Source organism: Lethenteron reissneri, chromosome 22 (assembly GCF_015708825.2).
Source record: "Lethenteron reissneri isolate LAM-NWPU_2019-01 chromosome 22, ASM1570882v1, whole genome shotgun sequence".
Lineage (NCBI taxonomy): Eukaryota > Metazoa > Chordata > Hyperoartia > Petromyzontiformes > Petromyzontidae > Lethenteron > Lethenteron reissneri.
The window spans coordinates 10,586,519-10,613,419 of NC_083800.1; the positions used below are offsets into that span (position 1 = coordinate 10,586,519).

The 26,901-nt window shown below is 42.7% G+C and overlaps 1 protein-coding gene across 3 annotated transcripts in view; it reads left to right on the top strand.

Moving 5' to 3' along the window:
- Window positions 1-26,901, top strand: part of PEBP4 (phosphatidylethanolamine binding protein 4) — a 257,438-nt gene that overhangs the window by 22,496 nt on the left and 208,041 nt on the right. For all 3 annotated transcript variants that reach the window (XM_061556551.1, XM_061556553.1, XM_061556552.1), the window contains exon 4: window positions 13,713-13,811. In XM_061556551.1, the coding sequence (XP_061412535.1) occupies window positions 13,713-13,811 (99 nt within the window). The remainder of the gene's footprint in view (window positions 1-13,712; window positions 13,812-26,901) is intronic.

Consider the following 26,901-nt stretch of genomic DNA (forward strand, 5'->3'; position numbering starts at 1 on the left):
CCAAATGCTGCTCGAAGAATTTGCCATTTCTGTGGAATTCCTATCGGATTCAAATGGAGAAACCTCAAATGTTTCCCCTTTGCTGCAACGGTGGAGAAATACGTTATTATTAATATGCAAATGGTGTAGTATATAATTTATTTAAACTTCATTACATTTAAAGCATTTATCTAAAACAGCATGTGATTGATGTTTTAGTGGGTCATGATGAAAAGTACTTGCCTGTCTTTGAATCAACCGTTGAACTGATTTTTTTTTGACCAATTATCTTTCATTTTAATTAGCTTATTATCACAGCAAAGTGGACATCTAAAGCAAACATTACTGAGTTACAGGCAATTAACACAATTGATTAAATGTGAGATTAGATGTCTTTATCTCATCGTTCCGTGGCAGTTTATTGTCATCTGTATTGCCACGGGAGGTTCTACAGCACGAATGTGAACGGTTTACGGACTTCGTAAGCTACTATTTAGGGGTCTCCCCAAGGCCGCACTTTGCTTGAGTTGGTGCGAGACTCTGTTACTTGATTACATCGTTGCACAAGTAATTGGATGGTATACGTTTGGGCGGCGGCTCAAACTGTCTTGAGTTCAATAAATTAGACGTTTAATTTACACACCGGATATTAAAGCCATTATTGACACGTATAAATGGGCAAGTTCCAGACTTTATTTCTAAAAACATTCTAGCACTAGTTCAAAGTGTGCTTGTGTTGCAATGAACACTGCAGCAGTATCTTACCAAAATGTTAATGTTTCCAAATACGATATAAACTTGATTATCTTAAAACCGTGAAGGATGTTTTTTTTTATCAATTACATTTTTATAGTTATGTAGTGGATCTATCAATTGATCGATTAATTAATTACTTAATTCAAATTGATTTTCATACTAGCGATAACATGCATTTTCACTGAAACATTTTCTGCTCATCAAAATCAATATTCACAGCAGGTGCTAACTCCCAGCATCACCCAAACGCAAAGTGATTTTCAGCTGGTTTCTCAAAAGTTACTACTTCCCCTGGTAATGCTGCAAGCATGGAGAGGTCTGGCCCACGCATTGGGAATGTGGAAATGTCCACCCATGGCCAGACATCAGGACCGATTAATTGAGTATGAAGACGAATTGACACATGCATCACTTTGCATCCCTCATCACTGATGCGCCACAATTCACATGCCTTCCTGTGTGCACCACAAAAGCGAACATATCAAAACAAAACAGATTACATTTGGGACTTAAAATAAATGTTATGTCATTGTTTATTGCTGCAATTAACTGATTTTCAAGACAGGCTCATCATAGTTAAAGCCAAAATTAATTTTATTGCTCTTAACAAGCGGAGTCGTGCGATCGTTTCTGATGATGTGTGTTACCTTATTTTCTATTACTTCTTAATTACGGCAGAACTATTTCTGCTGTAATTAAACAAGAATGTTAAATTGTATTCAGCTCCAAGCCATGATAGCCAGGCACTAGCTATTTTCAAATCGCTGCTGCATGTGTGTGTGTGTGAGTACGATAACATAAGTGGGGAGCGGTAGTGTAGCGGTTAGCGCGCTGCGCTATGAACCTGGCGACCCGGGTTCGATTCCCGCTCACGGCTAACACCAGTGACGATTATCTGAACCGGTCCTGGGCCTCCCCTAGGTCGACTCAGCCTTAAATGAGTACCTGGTGCGGTGTGTAAACATCGCTAGCACTGGGGAGACAAAGGCGGTCGGGCGTGGTGCTGGCCACCCACCCCCTCGTGTACCGTTCCGGCCTTCATAGGTGCTCGCTAACAGCACTTGCCCCTACAGTCTGTTAAGGCTATACGGGGGATCTTTGTTTGTACGATAACATTACATCATATGGGGCTGCAGTAGTGTGTCGTTTAGCGCACTGCGCTACGAACTGCGTTCAATTCTCGCTCATGGCCAACACCAGTAACGATTATCTGAACCGGTTCTGGGCCTCTCCTAGGTTGACTCAGCCTCAAATGAGTACCTGGTGCGGTGTGTAAACATCGTTACCGGGGAGACAAAGGCGACCAGGCGTGGTGCTGGCCCGCTCACCCCCTCGTGTGCCGTGCCGGCCTTCATAGGTGCTCGCTAACAGCACTTGCCCCAATGCGGAGGGTCTTTGTACGATAACATCACTGCACACAAGGCCCGTGACAATTCACATCCCTAAACCCTTCCCCTCCCCAACCCTCACAAATCGATCATCTGTAACAATTCGGAGTCAAGAATAATTTCAGAAATGCATTCCTAATTTTTGTCTCGTGCCGTTTTATCTTGTAATGTTTATCTAGTATCTTGTGTCTCGTTAATTTAATTAATTTAAGCCAGTATATCATTCACATGCAAATGAATATTGAATTATTATGTGTATGGCCGAGTACATATATCGTGAGCATTTTAAATGATTAAGTTGTACAGGGCTACTGGCTGTAGGATCTGCGTGAAATCAAACTACCTTGCTTGCACACGTACCCCTGATTTCATCACCCCACCTATACCCTGGTGGCTACCTGGTGTGTTTACCATTGTCGTAGTGTAAAGAAAGATAATGAGGGGAACGTTATCAAATGCTCGTGCTAAATCTCCACAAGGATAAATTTGATTCTGGTTAATTTCAATTGGTTGTGTCTCTGAAGAATAGAATGTGGTTTATTTTTCGACAGGTTTGCGTTTGTCTTTTGGGAATCTTTGATAAGCTGTAACATGCTTTTGAAGTTGAAACAACTGATTTCCTCATGAAATATTAATGGAGAGAATAGAGAGTAAACAGCTTTTGGGTTTCTGGTAAATATTGGACAAAAAGGAACATTCGGAAGCACGTGCAGCGGTGCGTGTATAATATCAATTTTTTGCGATTTTGTTATTTAGTTAGATTTTATAATTATAAGGAACGCTTCCCATTACCTGGCAAGATGGTGCTGTGGTTAGGGTCCACCGTGTGTAATTGGAAGGTTACATATGGGGGGGGAGTGGGACTCGAGTCGGCTCCTAATGTTTCCGACCAATAAAATATCAAACAGCATGAGTACCATTTTGTGGAAGTTTGACAATGGTTTGACCGTTTAAATCATTGGCCCTTGCCCTAGAAAATTAAAATTTCCGTCCATAGCTCAGGGCCATCAACAGTGACAACCACTGACGTATGGCACCACATCTCACACCCCACCACGATCTATCCTCACTGTATCCCACCATTTGTTGCTAGTTCATCTCCTTGGTCACCAGACTCATGGAGGCTACTCCAATGCCTGTCTTTGTGACTGGCACTCCTCAATCCTGTACACGTTTCACCCAGCACAATCTGTTTAGCCTAATCCTATCTACAACACTCACCTGCCATGATCTCTTCAGAACTTCAGCATTGCTTTTACTATCTTGCCAAGGAATTCTCAGCGTCAATCTCACCACTTTGCTGACAACAATTTCCTTTAATTTTCCTAGTTAGAGTCCAGCTCTGTGATCAATGTTGTGAATTTTAGCAGGACTCGCTGACTTGCTGATAAAAATCATTATGAGCTGGCAGATAATAGGAGCTATTACTGGAAAATGTTGAAGGTTAATGGATTGTATCTGCAAGGATCCGAAGTGCTGAGGACTCCTTGAAAATATTATCATCCAACATTAGACAGAAAATGGTTCGATAATGATGATACATTATCGTAAATGGTTACACTATGTAACACAATTTTTGTTGCTGGGTACTAAGTGTTATTTTTTTATTGCTTATGCCTAAAAAGTATAGAAAATGGCCATTATTCCTCACAGACTTTGCTTTTGTGACCAGGACTTTATGTGAACGAAAGACACAAATGCACACGTTTTCTCATTGAAAAGCAAAGTTTGTGGGGAATAATAGCCATTTTCTGTACTTTTGAGGTATAAGCAATTAGGAAATAACACTTACTACCCAGGAACAAAAAATGTTGTTACAGTGTTATTACTACTATAATAGCCCAGAAATGTGTGTCCTGCGTGTGACGTCACTCCACATGCCGCACCCGCCCCCCCCCGTGTCATTAATAATAAAACAATCATGAGCGAATGGATTTTTACACTCACGCAGAGGAAGGTCGAGCAGAAAGATATATATTTTTTTGTCGCAAAGTCGCTTCAAATATGACGTTTCTTTACAGAAAGTGAGGGTAAAAAAGAAATCTATGCAGCACAGTGCTACATCTGTATGTGACGTCACTGCAAGAGAGCCCCCCCTCATTAATAATCATGAGTGGGTGGATTTTTAAATCCTTTATATTAAGTTCGCTTGCTTGCTTAGGACCGTGCAAATATTTCGGTCGTTTTTTAACCCACTTCCCGTGATCCAATCGAGCTGACATTTTCCACACAGACTCGTTGTGTGTGACAATTAATGTTCGTGAAAAAAGTTTTTCCAAAATTTTACACTTTTTAGGACAAAAATATATTTAATTACCAATTGCTTAATGATGCAATGCAATCATCTGACCCATAGGTGGCAGCCATCTCAAGCCAGAGGACGAGAGGACTCTAGCCGCCACGCATATAAAGGATTTATAGTGAAAAACTTTGTTTTTACGGGTTATACTTATTACACTCCCGCAGGTTGAGCGGAAGTGAAAAAAATTCGCTTTAAATTTGACGTTTCTTTATTTGAAGTTGATCAAATAAATAATTATACGCAGCAAAAACGTGTATTTGGTGTCTTTATTTCTTCAGCGCTTGCAACAAAAGGTAAGTCTTCCCATGGACAATTGCACGTGGCTCTGTCTAGATCTAAACATCCTCGGCGGATCAAAGTGTTCATCAAGGATAGTCAACTGCAGGGAAACCTTTTGAACATTTATAAGAGATTCACACAAAATTATCGTATACCGAGAAATCTTCCAGTCCTTAATTTAACTTTATAAGTTAAGAACATTTTATTTACGTGCAACAATTCCTAATATAATTTACAATTACACAAGAAAACGTAAATGTACATCTTTAATATTACAGCTTCCGTCCTAAGATGGGCAAAAGGCTCATCAATTATAATATACTTTCTTAATGCATTAATGTGTATCATTTTCAATGATTTTTATTGTCACCTACTATCAGTTACTGCTAATGTTCAATCAATCTTCATACTTTTTTCATCGCAGATTGTAATTTTTTTTTATAAGACACCCGTTTTCCAGCCAAGTCGCCGTTATGCTCGCCGTCATTGCATGGGTGAAATGTGAACTACCTCGCCTGTTACGTGAGAGGTCATGGGCTAAATTCTGACCCTGACACCTGCTCATTTAGAGTTTGCATGTTCTCCCCGTGGTCGTGTGGATTTTTCTCCGGGTCTTCCTGTTTTCCCTCCACATTTAGAAACGTGTATTTAAGAGTATTTGACCACAATACATTTCCACGTAATAAGTCACTTCGTTGAGCTATCATCTGTGGCCAGCTCGCGTCTAAAAAAAGAGTTATGTAGCTCAGTGGGCCTTACCTGGTAAAATAAAAAAGTTCAGTTTTTGTTACTATGGCAATAGTACTAAGTTGTTATATATTCATGATACATTTTCTTTATCCTAAAAGCACAACACGGGCCAACTGACTGCATAAAGGAATGAGGCAACAGATGTTCACAGACTGATCGCCTGTCTTTGCATGAAGCGGTGTAGGATGTCCTCTAATGTATTTCTTGACAAAGTAGTCCCAGTGGCCTTTAATTTGGAGCATTAGTCTGTTTGACTAATGGAAGTGTAAGAAAAAATTAACTTGAATTGGGATATGTTACAGATGGACGCATTAGGACCCACTTGTTTTGGAGCTCTGCCGTTTGACAACCAGACCCTACTCTTATCTGTACAGGTTCTGAGTGAGGCTTGATGAGCACATGCTTGTGCCATTGTTGGAAGTGCGCTTCGTGAAGATGTGTCTTATATTCTCCTGCCGGAGTTTCCTTGAATGGGTCATGCGGCAGCTGTCAAGTCTAAGCCTGCCAAAACTACCTCCCAACAAATAAATGAAATACAACGTGTTGAACAGAAATGTCACCTTGCAATATATTTCAAAGTCAAATTGACTTCCTACTCAAATGGATAATCGGGGGTAATAGGTGGCCCTTGACCAGTGGAGAAAATTTCCTTTATTCTTTGGTTCTTTCGGTAAAGTCACGTACGTGAAAAATAATAATAATTAATTAATTAACTTTCGATTTAAAGCTTTCGTGACTGCAGGGATTCATCTTCTTGGTTCTTTCGGTAAAGTCACGTAGAATGGAAATAATAAAAATAAAAACTTTATTTTATTATGTTTTATTTATTACTATTATTAAAAACATAATTTTATCTTGTTTTATTTTTATTATTTTATTATTTCCATTCTACGTGACTACCGAAAGAACCAAGAAAATTAATTAATTAATTCTTACATTTCAACTACGTGACTTTACCGAAAGAACCAAAGAATATGGATCCTTGCAGTCACGAAAACTTCAAATCTAGAATGAAAAAATTGCACTTTCCAATGGCCGGGGCCAGTCCCTCTAAAGCAGTGGTCCACAACCTTTGTGGCACCACGGACCGGTTTCGTGGAAGACAATTTTTTCACGGACCGGGGGGGGGTTATCATTGGGTCTTTCCCCCTTTTCAAAGAAGCTCTCCAGCGACGTTTGTTTTTTACTCATATTGGCTCGGGATTAGATTTTGTGGGCTTACCAAAACTGTGACTGAGACAAGTGCGCAGTGCGGAAAGGGGTGCGGACGGAAGTGGTAAATAAAACAATTGGGGCGGGACACGCGCGGACTCACCGCTCACCTCCTGCTGTGCGGCCCGCTTCCTAACAGGCCACGGGACCGGCACCAGTCCGTGGCCCGGGGGTTGGGGACCCCTGCTCTAAAGGACAACCAATGTTTCTTCAAGTTTGTTTTATTATGTTTAACCAGGTGAGAACTCAATAGACCAGGAGTCTCATTTGCCAGAGTTACTTGGGACATTAGTCTGCCAGTAGGGGGCAATGATTTCTACGTATAAATACAAATTTAGTCATTTGCGGTGTAATTTCAGAATTTGGCCAATATGGACCCTGATGCCAGCACACAGTGGCCCACTCTTGCTAATGATGTCGGGGGATCTGTAATATGCACTGCGAAGCAGACGGCACATCATCTTGGTTCTTTCGGTAAAGTCACGTAGAAGGGAAATAATAAAATAAAAATAAAAAATAAACATAAAATAATTCTCACGACGTTTTGGCCACAACGCAAGCACCCGTCCTCAGGTGAAGAACAAGTCTGTCGGGAAGACAGCGTCTGAATAAAACACCCCAGGCTTGGAGCGTATATTTAAGCTGGGTTGGAGGGGGAAGAGCGCCTTTGCACAAAAGAATTTGCATATCAAGAGTAATTTAGCATATTTATGGGAAATGCAGATATCCCAAATTATTTTGTCAAGGCGCTCTTCCCCCTCCAACCCAGCTTAAATATACGCTCCAAGCCTGGGGTGTTTCATTCAGACGCTGTCTTCCCGACAGACTTGTTCTTCACCTTAAGACGGCTGCTTGCGTTGTGGCCGAAACGTCGTGAGAATTATTTTATTATGTTTTTATTATTATTTTATGATTTCCCTTCTACGTGACTTTACCGAAAGAACCAAGATGATGAATCCCTGCAGTCCCGAAAGCTTTAAATAGAAATTCAGACGGCACATCTTATCATGGTTATTACACCCACAGTATTAACCAGGGCGGCCGCTGAATTCGCACCGCAAACCTCTGCAACAAGCAGCGGACGCGCTACCACTGCGGCACGTCGCAAACGTTACTCGTTGCAAACGCCTTGTGAAAGACCCAACACAGAAGATCCCTGGTTTTGATCTTCCATAAGTTTATGGTCCACCCTAAACCATATCTGCACAAACCATGGCAGATGCACAAATGGAAAGTGAAAAACTCTCCAGACTGCGGGGTTCGCCATAATTCACCAGCCTGGCTCGATAGGGAGCGGCAGAGGTCGCAAACGGATTTTGATTCCTTACCCGTACCCGTACCCGGCCGCACCCGGGTCGCAAACGACCTCTGGGATGAAGCCATGTTGCAGGCGCGGGTGGGTTGATTCTAGGAACTTGAATTGTGAGAAGAGACAAGACGTTGGGAAATGAGTGACAGTTACTCACCAGTGACTCACGGCCTACCCGTACCCGGCCGCACCAGGGTCGCAAACGGGTACCCGTACCCGGCCGGGTACGGGTATCGGGTAGGGTACGGGTATCGGGTACCCGGTTGCGACCTCTGGGGAGCGGGTAAGGGGGTGTGGAATGGGCCAGCCTGGATGGTTCCCGGAACCGATTCAGAAATCACTCACCACGACTTTTGCTGTGGCTGGGAGTCGAACTTGGGTTATAACGCAGCGCGACATTAACTGCACCACTGCTAATACTAATACCACTACTGAAATAGTATTTTTTTAATGTCATAATTCAGAAAGATGTAGTATACAATATAATACCGGCTCTAAATTAACATGCCCATTCCTATCCTCTACCCTAGATTTACTGTGTCCAGCTACTGGATAAATAAGTATCATCTGATTATGTAAAACGGTCAAATAATAACGTTTTTATTGTTTACAGCACGCACGTGAATTGTGCAATACATCCTCTGAATGTTAGTGCTGTTTATCCTGTAGAATGGATGTTCAAAGTGGTGATTTTTTTTGCTGTAATTCTGCATGCGGTAATGATTTCAGCAATTTAGGCAACGGCAATGGGAAATCACGTGTTCTTCACATTCACTATCTAATTAAAAAGCGGACTCACAACCCAATACTCATCCACTTAGTAGTGATGTGTAGAGATATCGGCGATTGGCCTTTTACAGCCACCGTATTTATGATAATAGGTACCGACTGATTTACAGATTCCATATGCTTTCAACATTCCGTTTTTTAGCCTTTATTTTGTTTTATCTTGTTCTGCAATGCCGGTCTTAACGGGTGCTCACTAATAGCCCCTGTATGTGCTATTGTACGCGCTTGTCTGTGTAAGTGAGGAGCGGTAACAAAGCGGTTAGCGCGCTGCGCTACGAACTCGATTCCCGCTCATGGCCAACATCAGTGACGATTATTTGAACTGGTCCTGAGCATTCCCTAGGTCGACTCAGCCTCAAATAACTAATTTGTGCAGTGTGTAAACATCGCCACTAGGGAGACAAAGGCGGCCGGGCGTGGTGCTGGCTACCCACCCCCTCGTGTGCCGTTCTGACCTTCATAGGTGCTCACTAACAGCACTTGCCCCAACAGTCTGTTACAGGCTATAGGGGGATCTTTATCTTTGTACTCCGAGTGTGCATAGGTACCATATGCCAGGGGCGCGATCTGTAGAGGTCAGCAGCCGAAGCAATGTCTCCTCACTTTAATCACAAGAAATACCTGGGTGATCAATTGATTAATCAGCCAAGCGATCGATTGCTTAATCACGGCTAATTGAAAGCTCAATGCAATTTTAAACACAATTATACGGGGATGCTCACACACGTGGAGTTGGGGTTATTTTGTTGTTGCTGCTGCTGTTGTTGTTGTGAGACGTTAACAGCTTCTTACCGGGGTGCGTCCAGGGAGCCCGAAGCGAGAGCTGGGTGACACGAGGCCGCACGGACACGCGCGGTGTGAATTGTCATCAATTCTAGATTTGAAGCTTTCGTGACTGCAAGGATTCATATTCTTAGGTGTTTTCGGTAAAGTCACGTAGGTAAAACGTTAAAATTAATAAAAGTAAAATAAAATAAAAAATCACGACGTTTCGGGGACTTGTGTTGCCTCCGCAACGTCGTGGTTTTAATTTTATTTTACTTTTATTAATTTTAATGTTTTACCTACGTGACTTTACCGAAAACACCTAAGAATATGAATTGTCATCGTCTGGCGGTGGGGGGCAGATCTCACCGCCAGCATGGTGGCAGTACGCGCACAGCCAACCCAGTAGCACCCCCCCCCCCCACGGAAAACACTGCAGAGACATAATAAAATGCAGCCCGCCCCCCCAGAGTGAACATTAAGGAGCTTTATGACACCGGCTGTAACTGTTCCAGCACGGGGTGGTGCTGGGGTTAGAGCAATCACAAGGTTGCGAGTTCAAATTATGGTCGGAGGTCAACTGAGAGGCCCATTATCTGTGGGTAGTCAAGTGTAGCGAGCGAGCTATTTGTATTCATTTTGTATGAGTAAGTTTTTTTTGTTTATTTATTTATGTCCTACGGCTGGACTTGAAACCTCTCTTGCAGTCCCGTGGGGCGGTCTGTTATTCTGGCAGTACGACAGCAGCCTCGTGCACGATCACTTCATTTACCTGACCTTTTACGGTATTTTTGTTTTTTTTTATTAGGTCATGGAAACAATGCGCCAAGGCGGAAATAAATGCATTCATTTTACTCTCCCTCGGGAGCCCTGCGCTTACCGGAACGCTGTATTTTTTTTCAGGCCGTTGTCACGTAAGCAATTTGGTTATCTCAGCTGCAGTTCCCACGGGATATCGTAGCACTGGCGCGGCACAAAGTTGCTCTATTGGCAGGCGAGAGCAGCCGATGATGACTGAACAGGCAAACAAGCTGTGCAAAGTCCACTCGTTAGTGAGCCTCATACGTTTGGTCATGGAGTCAACGTAATTGGGTTATCTCAGGTCTAATTTGGCACAAATGCGGTGCTCAGTTGCCGCATTGTCAGATACTGTCATGGGAGCAAATTACTGAATAGGCATAACAAGCTGGGCAAGTCTGTCCAGTAAGTGAGCCTCATACTATTGGTTATAGGGTCATGAAAAAAAATGTTACCCAACAATAATGATATATTATGATTTGAAGCTTTCGTGACTGCAGGAATCCATACTCTTTGGTTTTTTCGGTCAAGTGCTTTCCCACCTGGTGATGTGTCGTGCTCGAAACGTGATTTATTTTATTCTATACCTACGTGACTTTACCGACAAAAACAAAGAATAATGATATATTAATTTAGTTCAAACAAAGTAGATTTTATAAATTCATATTGAAATAATTTGTTTTGTATTTATTCTGAAATTTTTCATTGCGTCTCCAGAATCAGCATGCCACTCTCCTGAGATGTTAGGGCATCTAGTGTGTGTGTGTGAGGAAACGGGCATCCCCAGAGAAAAGAAACTTGTGGGCACATGCACCGGTTGCACAGACAGATTGGTAACCTCTTCCCGTGCTGCCTCCAGAAAGGAACATTGTCACGCATGTGGCTGTGTCACACACGCGAGTGTGAGGTCCACAAACCCCTGTTTTCCAGCTCACTATATTACGAGCACATGCAAGTACTGTGCACCTATCCACAGATAATAGACCGAGACGATGTCACCGAATACCTTGTAAAGTAATGCCACACATTCAGAAGTTAAATCTATGGAAGCAAACGTTTTCAGAATTGAAATGGGTCGCCTACCGCTACATTCCCTTCATTAAAATGTTCACTGGTTTATGCGTGATAATTGGTTTTTTACCCTTTAATCTGGCAACAAAACTGATACCTTTTTTACGAGGAGTCATGTTTGCATAGACCACAATACCTGCAGTCATAATGCAAACAAAAAACATAACTCTGATAATGTTTGCACTGTCCTTGAAGTTGATTGGTCCACACCCGAGACAGCTTTCCTTAGAGCCTAGTCTCACATGGTGTTGGACCAGATGACGCCAAAATGCGCACAACTCAAAGACAATGCACCATCAGCAGAGTATGAGAGCTCGGGGTAAGCATTTACACCATTGGTACCTCATTTGCCAGTCTATGCAAACATGACTCCTCGTAAAAAAGGTGTCAGTTTTGTTGCCAGATTAAAGGGTAAAAAACCAATTATCATATTTTTTTTTACTGGCAAATGAGGTACCAATGGTTTATGCGTTTTAATCGGTGGCGTGTTGATCTCTGGGGCCGTGAGGTGGCCACAAAACGGCAGTGCGGCAGCAATTGGGTTTTTTTAACTCATCGGTGTGGATCTTGTGAATGCAACGTCCTCTGCTTATTCCGGTTTCATCTTGCAAACCGCTCTGGGAAACTCGTTGACTAAACTTCCCAATGCAGGACCCGACTGGATATGGATTATTTTGTTGGCTCAATTTACCATTTGTTGGACAGAGACAATAGCTTCTCTTTGCATACAACCACAAAACGTCCCCCCCCCCCAAAACAATCTAATTACTTACTCTAGATGCCCGTCTGTCGTGTATCACAAATTGTAATATCTTAATTGGATTAGATTTCATTTGGGAAAAAAGTGTTATCTTGTAAACAGGAGGAAATGAGTGTTTGTCAGACGCACACATAAACACTTACCAACGTCAAAATAAAATGTGTGTCTTGCATGGCAAGAGTCGCACGTGTTCATATAAAAAAAATGGCTCGATCTGAAATGTGAAAATGGTTCCACGTATGAAATGTAAATATTTTGTCCACAGGGTTCCCCGAGGCAAAAGCGTGTCCATTGCACAAACGTCCATTAAATGTGAGCTTCGTTCTGTTCATACATTGTCAGGAACCAGTGGGCAGTGTTACTGGGTAGTTGGTGAAAGCAGTTAATACTGGTAGGAACCTCCTGGTTACACCAGCCCACAGGGGATTATTGTGTCCGTCCGTCGTGCAGGGAGGGGCTAGGTGGGGAGGGAGGGGCTGGGTGGGGAGGGTAGGGTGGGGAGGGGCTGGGTGGGGAGGGTGGGGCTGGGTGGGGAGGGGAGGGGCTGGGTGGGGAGGGTGGGGAGGGGCTGGGTGGGGAGGGGCTGGTCACCCCGTGGTGCCCTTATAAAACTCAATGTTTAACCTACTCACGCCGGCTTGTGCCCACCCTCACAGTCGGGCATATTTGGTGAATACACCACGCCGCCATTGACCCTGGCCATTGACTGAGCAACCCAACGTTCCTACCAGCTCCCTCCGCAGGAATGTGTTCACTTTCTCTCTTTCTAATGGAAATCTCTCTAAATCACAACAGTCAATATTCGTGCAATTATATGTCTGGATATCATTGTGATTCAAGTGCTTGACCCACAATCAAAAGGTTTCGATGGTAAATTTCGTTTGTGGGCTCGACAGTGATTAAGTTAATATCTTTTTCAGAAGTCCACAGTTGTCATGATACAGAGGCACTGATCCCACCTTGGGAGTGTGGAATTTACAGCACTGACTCAAAGCTGCCAATAGAGATGAAACGCTGTCCGATGGCTCGTGAAAACAGGCAGATACTTTTTTCACTTCTTTCAGTCCTGACGTTTTCATGAGAATTTTTTTTTCCGGTGAGACAAACCGTGGGCTCTGCCACATAACAGTTGACACCACCTGGCTGCAAGATGTCTGCACATGTTCAAATATCAGAATTTTTTTTTATATACTTACACCACCGAGCACTTTGTGATGCGCCCTCGTGAAAACATTACGTATGCGTAAATAGTGCTGACGTCTCGACAACGAATAGACTGCACGTATCCGATGTGAATTTAGCACGTAGGCTTTCACAATTCTGGCAAATCGCTGATGAAGCTGGTTGTAATCACCAGCGAAACATCATACTCAATTGTAAATAGTCTAGGTTAACTCTCCGTCACACCGACGTGCTAAAGTAATAGCTCGTTAGCACGCCTTGTTCACGTAACAAACTTCATTAATCGTTTGTGTCGGGTGGTGGTGGTGGATGAACACCACTTTTATATTTACGCGATCTAACCCTATGAATCATTTGTGACGTTGTGCACAGGATGCAAAATACGTGCTGGTGATGGTTGATCCCGATGCTCCCAGCCGTACCAATCCAATCTGGAAGTACTGGCGACACTGGCTCGTGTCCAACATCAAGGTAAGTCCTTGGAGAGTCACTTACATTTCTGTCTGTGTTTGAACAGTCATCTGGCTGCAGTGAGTCTTGGCTTCTTTGCCACACATGCCTTTCCAATCACAGGTGACTTTCAGTATGTTTGGTGAGAAATGTTGATGTGTACCCAGGCCTTCGGTGAACGACAGGTTCTACGCAGTGAGAGTCTTGTGGGTACAAAGTGTTGGTTGTGATAATGATGTACGGCTTCTGTGTGAAGCTACATTGACCGTTATGTACAGAAGGTGGTTTGATGGCATGTCTCCATGGTGTAATCTTATAAACTACTTTGTAACGTAAGTGCATATTACACCATGCATGTATTGACTTTTCCAAGCGGATGAGGTGGCGGTAGGTCGTAATGTATGTTAATGTGTGTGTGTGTTTATATGCAAGTATATGCCCTGTGTATGTGCAAAATTGTTTTAATTAAAGTCTTCTCACGTGACATTTCAATGCACATGGCAGAAAAGGTCACTTCATGATAGTTAACTTTGCAGCATATTTGACGTGGCATTATAATATTAATAACGTGATCGTGAAAAGTTAATAATAAGGATGTTTTGACACGGCAATGCCTCTGCCAGCTTGTATAATGTGCTATAATTATGCTTGTAGGCGTCAAATACAGTACCACACATCAAATGCAATTCAAGCACTCTGCAGTTTGTGGACATTTTACTTCGGATATACTCAAGACAGACTGAAGGACTTGGAGATTCCAACTGCAAGACAACTTTTTTTCTTTTAAATTTCTCTTGAGCATGTCCTCTAATTTCGATATTTTTACATGTCTTGATTTTAGGGGTGAAGTACTACCTTTGTTTAATTTATACTCTAAAGTATTGCGATGCACTCATTAGTGGGGGCCAGTTCTTATTCAACAAATACGTTGAATGGATGAGTATGTGGAAAGATATTAAATTTTCTCCCGCCATAGCAATGTGGAATTTCCACCACTCGCTCAGAACCACAGAATGAGATGAGCACCTGCCTATGCCCATTTGAGGAGAGAACCACTGCGACTCTAAAACGACTGTTCAACACATCGTGGGCTCTCTCGACCAATATTATCCATAATAGAGGTTTTTGGGGTTAAATCGCGTAAATATAAATTTGTCGTTAAAACCGCCACCAGCCGACACAACCAATTAGTAAGGTTATTGCCACGTTCTGTTTACGTGACAACCCTTACTAATTAGCTATGTCGGGTGGTGGCGGGTTTCACGACACATTTATATTTACGCGATCTAACCCAAAAACCTCTAAAATCACTGTGTGGAAATTAATTAAAATAGATGTGCTGGCTAGTGTGGGACGAGGGCCGACCCAAGCCGCGTGGATCGTGGGGGATTATTTGTCCAGATGTCGCCACGCTGGTCACTGTGGTCTGGCGTAGTCACGGGGTCATAGAAGTACATCGCAATAATGACACCCTTATATCCACATATGCCCATCGTGACTACAGGTTTTGATAAAGGTTTGTGCGAGGTACTCGCATATTCATTGTCATTCTCATGTGTAAGCACAAGTACAAGCATTACTTTTTTTGGGTTATAATTGTGCAGCCCAACTTTAAATGTTTAACTAAAGTCTGCTGTTGCTCGTATGCTCGGCAGATTTTGATGATCAATAGCTTAATTGAAAGAGCTCTGTATGTTTAAAAGTGCAAGGTTCTTCTGTGTGAGGTTACACTTCTTGATTGCTCATGATGCTTAAAAATAAGTTGGCACATTTGGAGAACACTCAAGTGAGATTCGCACAAAACTGTTCACAGCGAGTAATTGTGCGAGATCCTAGCTGTAGTTTTATATGTATTTTTTAATGCAGCAGCGACATGTCTAATCCATTGCTTAATTGTCGTGACAACATTTCAGCACATGCACACTCTCTGACAGATGATCACACAGATACGCGGAAAGCTACACGCATAGCAGCTGTGCCAGATGCCTGATGTCCATAACATCACCGCCACATGAAAAGCAAACGTACATTTTTATTCAGAACGATGCCAAGTTGCCGTGATTGGACCTGCAAAACAAAATGCATCTCCATACAAAGCACGATGAAGGTTCAACGTTTGATGTCTTCTGCTGTGACAAAAGATTGAACTTGGCCACCGAATCTAAATGCTACAGCCATCGGTATTCGCCAAAACAGTTAGCCATTATATATAACGTGCAATTTAGCCAATGCCACTTTTCTTAGAGCCTACATCATTGCCAAAGTTTACATCCCTTAGCTTTCCAAAACAGATTGTCCACCTCAAGGTCATGAGGCCTTGGTCATGCTCTCGGCTAATGGCGATGCTGATTAATCATTTGTACACAGCACAACTTTCCACATTTAAAAGGTTATTGGGCACCCGCCTCTAACTATTTGTTAAACAGACAGTATCCCCATTAAGCTCAATTGGCACAATGACACCATATATCTATTTTCACTGGCTGTCATATTGTTTCGTCTATTGTTTTCAAAGCACGGTCGAAATGCAGAGCATGTAAATGTTGTTCCACTATTCAGCGAAGCGTTATCTTAATTAACATGCAGCAATCGGGTAGGGCAATTGCATGATGATGCTGAACATTTTAATGGATATTGATTAATAAACAAACACACATTAGTTATTATATTATATCATTTTACTGGGGGGAGGGGGTGCTCTGGGTAAAGCACTCCACTCTTGATCGCATATGAAAGGGTTGTTATTTATGATTTCCTCATATTCTTTTTTCCAAAAAAGTAACATCAGGCCTCAATACAAAACTCGAATGAAGCGAATTGTATGTGTTTTAAGGTTAATTTGAACACGTGAAGTGGCATCACCAAATATGGTATAACTTCCACTCTTGGCCCACCATAAAAATGTTGTCACATGGCATCGGGGGCTGTCACTACTCTTTGAACCCGATGTAAACCATCCGAGATTCTGAAAAAGATCTGAAATTGTTCTTCAAAATTATAATTCCCAAATGTTTGAAGGCAAAATGTATCCACAGCTGCGATTGCTAGCCGTGCCGTGGTGGCAATGCAACGGGGCAATACTGTGGCTCACCAGCAGAAAGGAGTACAGCAAGTGGGCTAATCGCCATCTGTTGCCATCATGTTGATTCCATCTGTACAAGGAAAGTGTTGCCTCCATTGCACACACACGGGCTTTCACCGGGTGCTCTGGTTTCCTCCGGCTGATAAAAAAAATAAGCGCAATTAGGCAGAACCCTCCTGAAAAAAGTGATACGTCCCAGTGTGGCTCTCCTGGGTAGATGAATAAGTAAATATACTTTCAAATTTCTGCTGTGGGTCGACTCAGTCTATCATTCTTCCCGGATCAGTACATTGACTACCACTTCATGAGAAGTCACTGGTAGTAGTTTTATATGGGGACTAGCTGTACTACCTGGCTTCGCCCGGGACTTGGATCTACCACACCCGGCCGCCTTTGTCTCCCCAATGGCGATGTTCACACACCACAGCGGTTACTCGTTTGAGGCTGAGTCGACCTAGTGGAGGCCCAGGACTGGTTGAAATAATCGTCACCAGTGTTGGCCGTGAGCGGGAATCGAACTCGGGTCGCCAGGTTCGTAGCGCAGCGCGCTAACCACGACACTACAATGCGTTACGCTTCCACGTGCGCGGGTCACGTGACAGATTTGACGTCACAACTCACTTGCCGTGCAAAAAATATATGCATAATTGAGCTCCCCCCTCCCCCCAAAAACACAAAAGTGTATTTTCATAATGTTTGCATGGTGTACAGTCTGGAAAGTACCCACATGGCAAATTTAAAGTTTGTTGCATATCGGGAAGTACGCTAAACATTTTAAACAGACACACGTAATCACAACTTTTCCTTTTATATATATGGAGATGAGCTACCATAGGAATTTTGGAATTATCTCCAATGGCTAAAGGCCATCAATCTGAATGAGCATTTGTTCGTGTTCGTTTGGGCATAGAAGTACTTTGACTTAATAGTGTATATATTCTAAACATAAACATTTTGCACTGGCTTGAGAAACAATGTGAACTCCCCAAAAACAAGTTACGTTTCATCAAGGGAGGATTTTTATTTTGCCACAGGGTCTCGTAAAGTCTGTGAGATGAAAACGATCTTTTTAGATTTCATGAAAAAAGGGCATTGCCCAATACGTCACCTATTTCATATATGTATTTATTTCCATTTTAAGGTAGTGTGTTGGACAAAACAACAACACTAATTCGGATCATACAAAATTTAGCCATCTAAGGCCTGCTTTTCTGATTTTTCTGATTAATCTATCAACTGGAAGCATGAACCCATTATTTTGGTGTTTTGTTGAAACCACACATAGTCTTGTGAGTAGAGAGATTGTCAGAAATCCCACCATGAAAATCTAAATACAAACTTCCTTTCCATCATTTGATTTTGATCCATGGGAAGGCTTTCTTGAAACTCTTTAACGTATGTAACCTCACTATTAAGCCCAGCAGAAAAAAGAAAAAAAACCTTGCCAAAGAATTCCTTTTATCAAGCAGAGTGTTTCAAAAGGCCAAGCGATACGTAATTTGGTTAGAGGATGAATTATTGATTTTGCCGTTGAAAGTCTGTCATTGAAAAAGTCATCATTTATAGCGTGTGACTTTACTTTTTGATGCCTGAAAGAGTTTTAACTCATTCTCCGCTCTAAGGCAGACCACGTACCTTTTGATAATGATTTGGAAGATAAGCCACTGACTCTGCATCGCGGATAACCTGCTTGAGAGCTCACAGTCTTCGCTGTAGTTATTTTTTTGTGAAATCTAGTATGAAGGCTTAAACACTTGGTCGTGTGTCTACTGAATGGCCCTGGCTTCATTTGTTTGTTTTTGGTGAGGGACAGTTAGGTGGCCAAGCGTTCATGCTTTCACCGTTGGTTGCAGAGATTCGCGGTTCAAATCCAGCGGCTGCTCTGGTTATCGCTGAGGGTGAATTAACTGTAAAAATACTCCATGCCGTCTGCTTCACAGTGAATGATGAATATCTCCTGCATCATTCGCAATAGTCGACCATTGTGTGCCGGCCATCATGGTCAAAACTTGAGAAATGACCCACGACGTACTGAAGCGGGATTACTGTGTACATAGCAACCATCGTGCCCTACTGTTAAACCACTGCAGACTACGTCTGTGGAATACGGCATCTTCGTGACAGCCCTGTGCTCGAAGAATGGCACGAATACCCAGTGTACTAAGTCATTATTATTATTATGCCAAACAATGTCAATGAACTACAATAAGTGATTGATGACCGTAATAAAGTCGGCTGCAAAGTTGGGCTCAAGATAAATATGAGACAAAACAGGGACGCACAACACGTTCACTGAACATCTGAAGATGTCTGTGGGAGAAACAAAACTGGGAAACACAAGGGAGAGTGTGTACCTCAGGCATTTAGTGAAAAATGTAGAATCGAGAACAAAGTGATGAAATAGTGGGTGGGCAGGAGCTGGTTGGAGCACTTTTGGAAAAACTCAACTTAATAATCAAAGACAACAAGCTAATGTGCCAAAAGGAGGGAGTGCTGAATCAGTGTATTATTACCTGCTATGGCACGTGGATCAGAACTGCTGTCACCGACAAGGAAAATGCAACAAACGCTGAAAGTGCCAAAAAAGAAACGTGTGGTGGAAATCACATCGAGAGACACAAGGAGAAACCACATGGGTCACAGAACAAACGCAAGTTAGAGACAACATATGAACTTTAAGAAAAGTACGTAGGCTTGGGCAAGACACGTAGCCAAATGGGATGATGGATTGTGATGTTATGTTATGCAAAAACACATTAAGGCAAAATAATTAGCCATTTGTTTATTAAATCATTAATATACAATTGCTTTATTCACATACAAATAATAACGTCATGAATTTTCTCACAGAATCCTCGCCGAGTTTCATGATCGTACGTTGAACTTCTTTTGCACTGTACGTAGCCAACCATGCGAATTGAAGGGTTGGCCTGCACCAGGATATTTTCCTCGTGTCTTTACTGAGCATGTGGAAGGAAAATTAAGAGTTTTTCAGTTTTCAATTTCATTTATTTGGTATAGCCCTGTGAGCCATTCGGCTCTTGAATCGGGTGCAACCGCAACAAACAAAAAAACAGTGACTATGCGCAAACAGAAAAATCCAGGAAAAAACTGCAAAGTCTTCCAGAAAAAAAGCACCGTACACCAACGCTGTGCAAAAACCCCAGTGGGATACAAGTCAAACAACAACAACAAGCACAATACTACTTATATTAAAGCAATAGCCATACACATGGCAACGCTCAAATCATGCACAGGGAGGTCAGAACCCACTTGCTGTACTGCCCTCTCCTGACTACCTTCAAAGCTCAGCAAGTTAGAAGTCTCATAGCCCATGATGATCTCCGTGTGATCCGCCAACCTTGCCACCCAACAAGCGCACACACCAACGCTTTTGAAAGTTGCGCCGTCCAGTCTGTAGACCCCTGCGCTCAGCGTCAATGAATGCCACACAACGGGGCGTGTCTCACGTGCCCCGTTGAGTGGCAAGGGGTGTTGTGGTGGCGAGGTGTTATTTCCCTCGCCTGCCATGTCGTGGGTTCAATCCCACGACCCTGACGATGCTGAGATATTTGGCGTTCGCGTGTTCTCTGTCTCTCCTCGGAGTCCCGCGGATTTGTTTTTCTGGGTTCTCCAGTTTTGCCCTCCACGTTTAGAAACATGCGTTCAGGTTCTTTGGATGCTACTGCAAAATTCCCACGTGGTGATATGCACAACTTCGATGAGCGATTTTGTGTGGCCAGGTCGCCTCTGAAAAAGAGTGAATAGCTCAGTCGGCTTCATCTGGTAAATATAATCGTAATTTTGTTTATTTTTTTTACTTTATTATTTCCCTTCCACGTAACATTACCGAAAGAACCAAGACTATGAATCCCTGCAGTCACGAAAGCTTTAAATCAAAGTTTAATTTGAGTTTAACATTGCACGTGCAAATTGCCACATGCCAATCTTGGACAATGGTCAAAAATTCGATTTCGAAGTTTATCTGATAATAACTATATAATGGACTGCTGCATTTATTTGTCTCACAGCACCCTTCAGCCAGTGACTGATGGCCGTAGGTGTCAACAAGTGCGTCGTCACAACGACCGATTGCGGAAAAAAAAGCTTCATAGCTCATCGGATTTCTCCAGAATAAATAAAGATTCTGACTGATTGTCACGTGCCCACCGGGTGGAGCAGCTGTCCCGTGGCACGGTGCTGCGCGATGGACCACATGCCCGCGGCAATTTTCGAGCCTCAGTTTTCGATTCGCGTGGAGAGCCGTAATTAAGAAGCGGAGTTTAATTATCACAGGCTCGGTCATATGCGCGGTCTTTGTGGCTGCAGTGTGCATTTGGAGCACATAATAACCGCTCTCACGCGAGGTTATTAATTTCAAGACAAAATACTCGCACAGGTGTTAGGTTCGCAAACATCTTCACGCTAATTTTTTTCTTCATCTCTCTCGCTCTATTTTCTTCCTTCATTTTGCTGTGCCTTTTTTACACCTGATGACGGAAGCTTCCATCAGGCTCAAACCAGAGGATCCATTATTATGTACCCATTCACATAGTCCTGAAGCAGTGGTGGACTTTCAACATTTCTCTGGCGGGGACCAGTCTATTCGTAGGACAATTCGGGTTGCTATGAAGAAGGGGTATTTCCCATCAACGTTGCCTGTTACATACGTTTCGTTGTTAGGCAGTGTTACTGGCGAGCGTCTTGATGATGTTTGTTGATTGTGTTTGTGCAGCACCACCGCCAACGCAGTAGCATCGCCAAATCATTTGTGAAACCATGCAAGGCATGGTGAAGATAAGGCGTGATATCAACATGGACATGGACAATTTAGAGCCCAGCCAACCATGCCAGTAAACTGGATTCAGAAAAGATGTTTTCTATCAGACTGATAAAGCACCCATATTATAGAAATGCAACATAGACTACGCCGTACGATTTCATAACATTCAAATCGTGCATTTAGAATCGATCATTGCCTATTACCCATGCACATCCCCGTTGAGATGCATTATCTCCTTTCCCAAGGTAGAAGGCCTTGTTAATTATTTGCAAAGTTTTTTTGTCACGGGTCATTTTACGAGGTGGAATTGTGGGAGCGACGTCGCGACGTTGGGGCTGCTCAGCGCACCACAACTGCCTGGTTGTATCTTAATTTTGGAGCTTTCGTGACTGCAGGAATTATTATTTGGTTCTTTCGGTTAAGTCACGTCTAAAGATAAAATAATAAAATAAGTAATAGCATATTACGACGTTTCGATTGCAACACAAGCAATCATCATCATCAGGCGTAAAAGAAATAGCAACAAAAATCTAACTAGAAAACTATAGACAGACATACAAGTGTGATGTCTGTCTGCTTGTATGTCTGTCTATAGTTTTCTAGTTAGATTTTTGTTGCTATTTCTTTTATGCCTGATGATGATTGCTTGTGTTGCAATCGAAACGTCGTAATATGCTATTTTTTAATTTATTAATTTATCTTTAGACGTGACTTAACCGAAAGAACCAAAGAATAATGCCTGGTTGTTTCCCTGATTAATCCCCCCTGCCCGCCCCACCCTCGGCGGCTATAACATTGACACGCACTGGCTCCATGTCAGCAGCTCCGCTCTGTAACCGAACGGATATTACGCACAACTCACTAGCAGAGACCCAACACAATCTTTAAACAAATTACCACGGGGTGGTGGGGTGGTGGGACGGGGGAAGGGAAAGTTTGTTGTTCGACAAAACCACATTAACACCAAGCCAGTAATAGTTTTGGGATCTAGTAAACAGCGCAGTGGCTGATGATTAATGGTGTTGCATTGGCGATGCAAGAGGGGGTTTCATGATGGGTTTTCTCCCAGCCACTTGGTAATTTTCCAACCGCGTGTCGTCTCTGTTTGGGGGAAACCCTTTTTTTTGGCAATGACCCTGGCTCTCCTCACCAGAAAGTAGGGAGATGGGCCAAGGGCGTGCTCTGCGAGCATCTATTCACCACGCCCGCACGGCAGCCTTCACAAATCTCATTAACCGCCCGATCTCAGTTACCCCACGCGCCAACCCAACACGGGGGCTGCTCTCCACCACCCCCCCGCCCCCCCCCCCCCCCCCCGTGATTGATGCCCCCTCGTGCTTTCTGTCTGCTCGCAGACTGCCACTTACCTTGCACGGACACTTTTTGATATCGGGGTGAGGGATGGAGGTGGGAAATGAACTTTCAGCTTGGACTATGATTCACTCGTTGTGAATGCTGATTATAATGTGTCTTCTGTTTTTTTTAAGTTTTGCTCTCTGTGGAATTGTTTCGTGATACAGCGTCTCTCGCAAATTCGTTTGCACTGGCGTGTTTTTCTTGTCCGTGAAAATATCGCGACGTCAACTTTGGCTTCGCGTCGAGTTCTTTTGTTTCATGTAAGTAGCTTACTTTCAAAAGATCCCTGAAGAATAATTCACAATCTATACATCAGGCATTGGCTTCCTACATTAATCAGTGGTGTAAATTCTATATTCCTATGGTGAGGGATATCTTTCCAGAGCACATCAACTGTTGACTTCCCACAAGTTATTAATTATCTGAGGGTTGTTGTTCTTGATGGGCTGCTTTAATTGCCAACTGGAATTGGAACTTGCAAACTTTCCGACCGTGACTCAAGCAATCAAACCACAGCGTCATCTACTGACATTGTTACTGTCTTATGATGGCATGTCTCATGCTGTTGACTGTGAGGAATTCGTTTAAATGAAGATAGAGAGAGAGAGATATTATTTATTTCAGCAGGAACGGCCCAATTAGCTGTTCGGCAATGTTTCATTTGCGTCCTGCTACGGTACAGATGTTACTACGCGGTACAGATCTTAGTCACAATCATGGTTACATAGGTTGCAATACAAACAGCAAGTATCGGTTCGTGCTTTAGACGTCATGGGCGTCGGGAACCAGGCAAAACACATTTTTTAAAATACTAATTGCAAAGTTGAAATACATGATCATTAGAGTTGTTTAAAAACATTTAGTGAACAACAAAAAATCGGTGACCTTGTCTAAAACATAACAGAAATAAATGGTTATGTTTAAATTTGTTTCTGTACGCTTGAATTTAAACTTTGCACCACCGATTCAACTCCCGTATCGAGAGATTGATCTTTGACCTCTGAATTGCAAGTGCAGTGTTGCTAACCATGACACCGCGGCTGCATCCACCAACACCCATGAGTGTTAATTGTGACTATGACAAAATTAAAAGCGTTACTTTTTGCTTGTGCATTTACATTTGTGGTATTGGAAAACACCCATGCAGTTAAAGTATTTAAATCGTTTATTTAACTGCGTTGTGTCCATTATAACCAACATTTGCTGCTAATCCTGCATAATGCACGGGCATGAGTAGTACTAATCACATACCTGCATTTCCCATAAATATGCTAAATTTCTCTTGATATGCAAATTCTTTTGTCAAGGCGCCCTTCCCCCCCCCTTCCAACCCAGCTTATATATATGCTCCAAGCACGCGTGCTGTTTCATTCAGACGCTGTCGCCTCGACAGACCTGGTTTTCACCTGAGGACGGCTGCTTGCGTTGTGGCCGAAACGTCGTGAGAATTGTTTTATTATGTTTTATTTTTATTATTTTATTACTTCCCTTCTACGTGACTTTACCCAAAGAACCAAGAAGACAACATTTACCTTTCTAGAATAGAGTGACTTGCTTGTTAATAAATAGCAGTGGTGAGATGTTAACGACCTCGCCTGGTATCCAGGAGATCGTGGGTTCGATCCTGACCCTGACTCCTGTATATTTTGAGTGTGCGTGTTCTCCCCGTGGTTGCGTACATTTTCCGCTGTGTCCTCCGGTTTTCCCCTCCACGTTTAGAATCGACATTCAAGTATTTGGCTGCTATGAATTTCCACGTGATAAGCCACTTCCTTGAGCTACCATTTGTGGCCAGGTCGCTTTTGAAAAAGAGCTACGTAGCTCAGTGGCCTTTACAGGGTAAAATAAAATATCGTTTAGTAGTTTCGTTTATCTGCAAAGGAGAGCTTGCAAATCAATGGTTGAACTATTATATATGTGTGTGTACATTGAAATATACTGTCTGTGAAGGTAAACAGCCTGCAGCAAAATATTACAACAATGGCAAAGATGTCAGTGTGTTTAATTTCCAATAATATCACATTGTTAGAACATATGGTGCGCATGGCTGAGAGGAAAACAATAAAATGTAAAACCATTTTCGGTGTTATGTTCTCCATTGTCAACGATTGCGCATTCTCTTTCTGAAACCTCAACAACGCACGCACGCTGCTTCAACGATGTGTCGCGCTGGAGATTGACGCCACATTATTTTGGGAAATATAATTAACTATGCGGAGAAGTGAGCATCAACAGAGCATTCCCCAGGACCCCACACTACAGCATGGGTGTTGCAGTGTATCCGCGTGTTTATTTAGGAAGTTCATTAAAGCATTTAATTCCCCCTCTACCCCCAACCCTGCCACCGTTCAAAAAGAAGATAAAAAATATATATATATTTTGCTAATGGGCATACTACAAAGCATTTCAGGAAATGTTTTCATACCCGTGTTGTTATTCCCCACGATTTGAAATACTGCATTGTTAAACGCTTTTAAGAACCTCATGGCATATAATTGAAATGGCTTCTTGTTTACTCTATTAATAATGGAACTGCCCGCTCAAACGAGAGTGGGGTTCGTGCTTATCTCCAATTGCTGCCCAAAAACCAGCGGTCAATTCCACATTCCCACAGTGAAGGCCAGTCAAGTGTCTCTTATATTTTGGAAGTATTTCATCATCATCTTCAGCCATGATAAATCTGCTGCTAGTTGAATCCCCCCCCCCCCCCCCAAGCTGTTGCCATCTCTCACGATCCTAAGATGTAATATTCGCCCGAGTGCATGAACGCTTGTCCGATATTATGAAGCCACTGGAGCTATGCACTTTTAAATCCAGATTTAAAACAACATTTTTGTACAACTGCTTTTTGTGTTTAGTTTGTTGTCCTTCCCCCCCATGCCTCCAATCAGCATGGTTGGATATGTACAGTGGTAATCAAGTTCAACATACATACACGAGATTAATTCATCCGCTCAATCTCCTGTCGGATGCGTTCCATTCCTCGGCTGCGGCTCCGTCATTATTCTTGACCATCGTCCATCATCCCTTCTAGCTGGGCACATTTACATTTCTTAACAGTTTGGATAATGCCATTAACATGCGTATGTTCTCTCACCCGTGTGCTCCTCTTTCTGTCTCTCAATGTAATTCAAAGCGAACGCGTTATTATTAATATAACTTTAGATCCATACACGTGTACCGTAAGTGCTGTGCTAAAGGTCAGTTTTGCACAGAAGCAGATGGCCGCGCTCAATCAGTTTTGACGGAAGGTCTAAGTCGGATGCAGCTTAGTGGCAGCAAATATATCAATATCACTCACAGTCAGGAAGAGTGTAATGATTTTATTTAATCCACTTCACCAGCGTAGGGAACCATTTTTTTTTTCTTTGGGCCACGGCACTGCGTTTGCTTTGTGCAGACTTCATGAAACGGAGCGATCAATACCAACTGTCGGACGTGGGCTCAATTGGCATTTTATGCCTGTCAGATAAAAATAAGAGAGAATGGCAGTACGAGAGCGTGAATGAGCGGACATGGTGGGATCTGATCGGATGTGTTCCCATCAGAGACAAGCAGCGTTGAAGAGTAATGGTGATAAATGGTAAACGTGTTGCGTCCTGTTTGTGGTACTGGCATTCTCCAGATTATTAGACACTCCGGGAAAGGACTCTTCACCCAAACCAAGTGCTACCTTTTACCAGTCTGGCCACATGCACACACCTACCGGCTTATAATATGCACACCCAAATTTAGCTCGATTATATATAGCGAAAAAAGCCGCGTCGTAATCTTGAGAATACGGCAGTGACATTTTTGGTATACAAAGTGTCTATCGAATATGTATACTACTCTATATTAAGTAGTGTGGTCGCCGATTTTTTCACACAAGTTCACGATTCGATTCCCGC